The 703-nt window shown below is 42.8% G+C and overlaps 1 protein-coding gene across 1 annotated transcript in view; it reads right to left on the reverse strand.

Moving 5' to 3' along the window:
• Positions 1-355: 355 nt before the first annotated feature.
• The window catches only part of LOC113235920, a 6,878-nt gene continuing 6,530 nt past the window's right edge, over positions 356-703 (reverse strand). The window contains exon 4 of the mRNA XM_026471841.1: positions 356-391. Coding sequence (XP_026327626.1) covers positions 356-391 — 36 coding nt within the window. The remainder of the gene's footprint in view (positions 392-703) is intronic.

Raw genomic sequence — 703 nt, forward strand, 5'->3', positions numbered from 1 at the left:
CACCCAATAATAATATAAAGCTGTAAACATCTAGACCCTATGAGACTGAACATATACGCTTCAGTGTCTACAGCAATAAATTTGTATACGAATTTGTATAATGGTATAAAATTAACAATATCTATAATAAAAGTGCGAGTCATGTAGTAAAAAAAGCATTTCTTTACGGAACTTATAATTTTTCCATCTTTATCATAATGTGGTTTCTGTGAAAAAAAAATGTTGTCATTGTGACAAACCAGTAGCATTTCGGGTCGTATTCCAGAACGTAACTCAAGAATCGCGAATGAAGCATTGCCAGAGCATTTATTCAAGTCTCAAGCATTTCGTTTATTCTTGAATAGTACTCAATGCTCTAGTCAGCTGAAAGGTGCGATGATGTGTAGCGACGCTGTGAAACAGAGTGATAGTTTCCATTAAAGCTTTGCGAGGTAGCCAGGCGATCCGAAGATGCCTAGCGGAGTAGTGAAAACTGTGTAGCTGGGCAGTACGAGGACGAGTAACGAACTCTTCAGCTGTGCGCGGGTTGGGAGCGGAGGCGACAGCGAGCGTGCAGGCCGTCGCTCGGCATATCACTTAGTTTTCGTACCAATAGCTCTAGTTTCCTACGCCGTTTTGCACACATCGCATGGACGCATTCCTCACTCGCGTCTCTCGCACACATTTTTCGCTCGCGTACCTCGCACACATTCCTCACTCGTGT

The sequence above is a fragment of the Hyposmocoma kahamanoa genome, unplaced genomic scaffold (assembly GCF_003589595.1).
Source record: "Hyposmocoma kahamanoa isolate Upper Pololo Valley unplaced genomic scaffold, ASM358959v1 88, whole genome shotgun sequence".
Taxonomy (NCBI): domain Eukaryota; kingdom Metazoa; phylum Arthropoda; class Insecta; order Lepidoptera; family Cosmopterigidae; genus Hyposmocoma; species Hyposmocoma kahamanoa.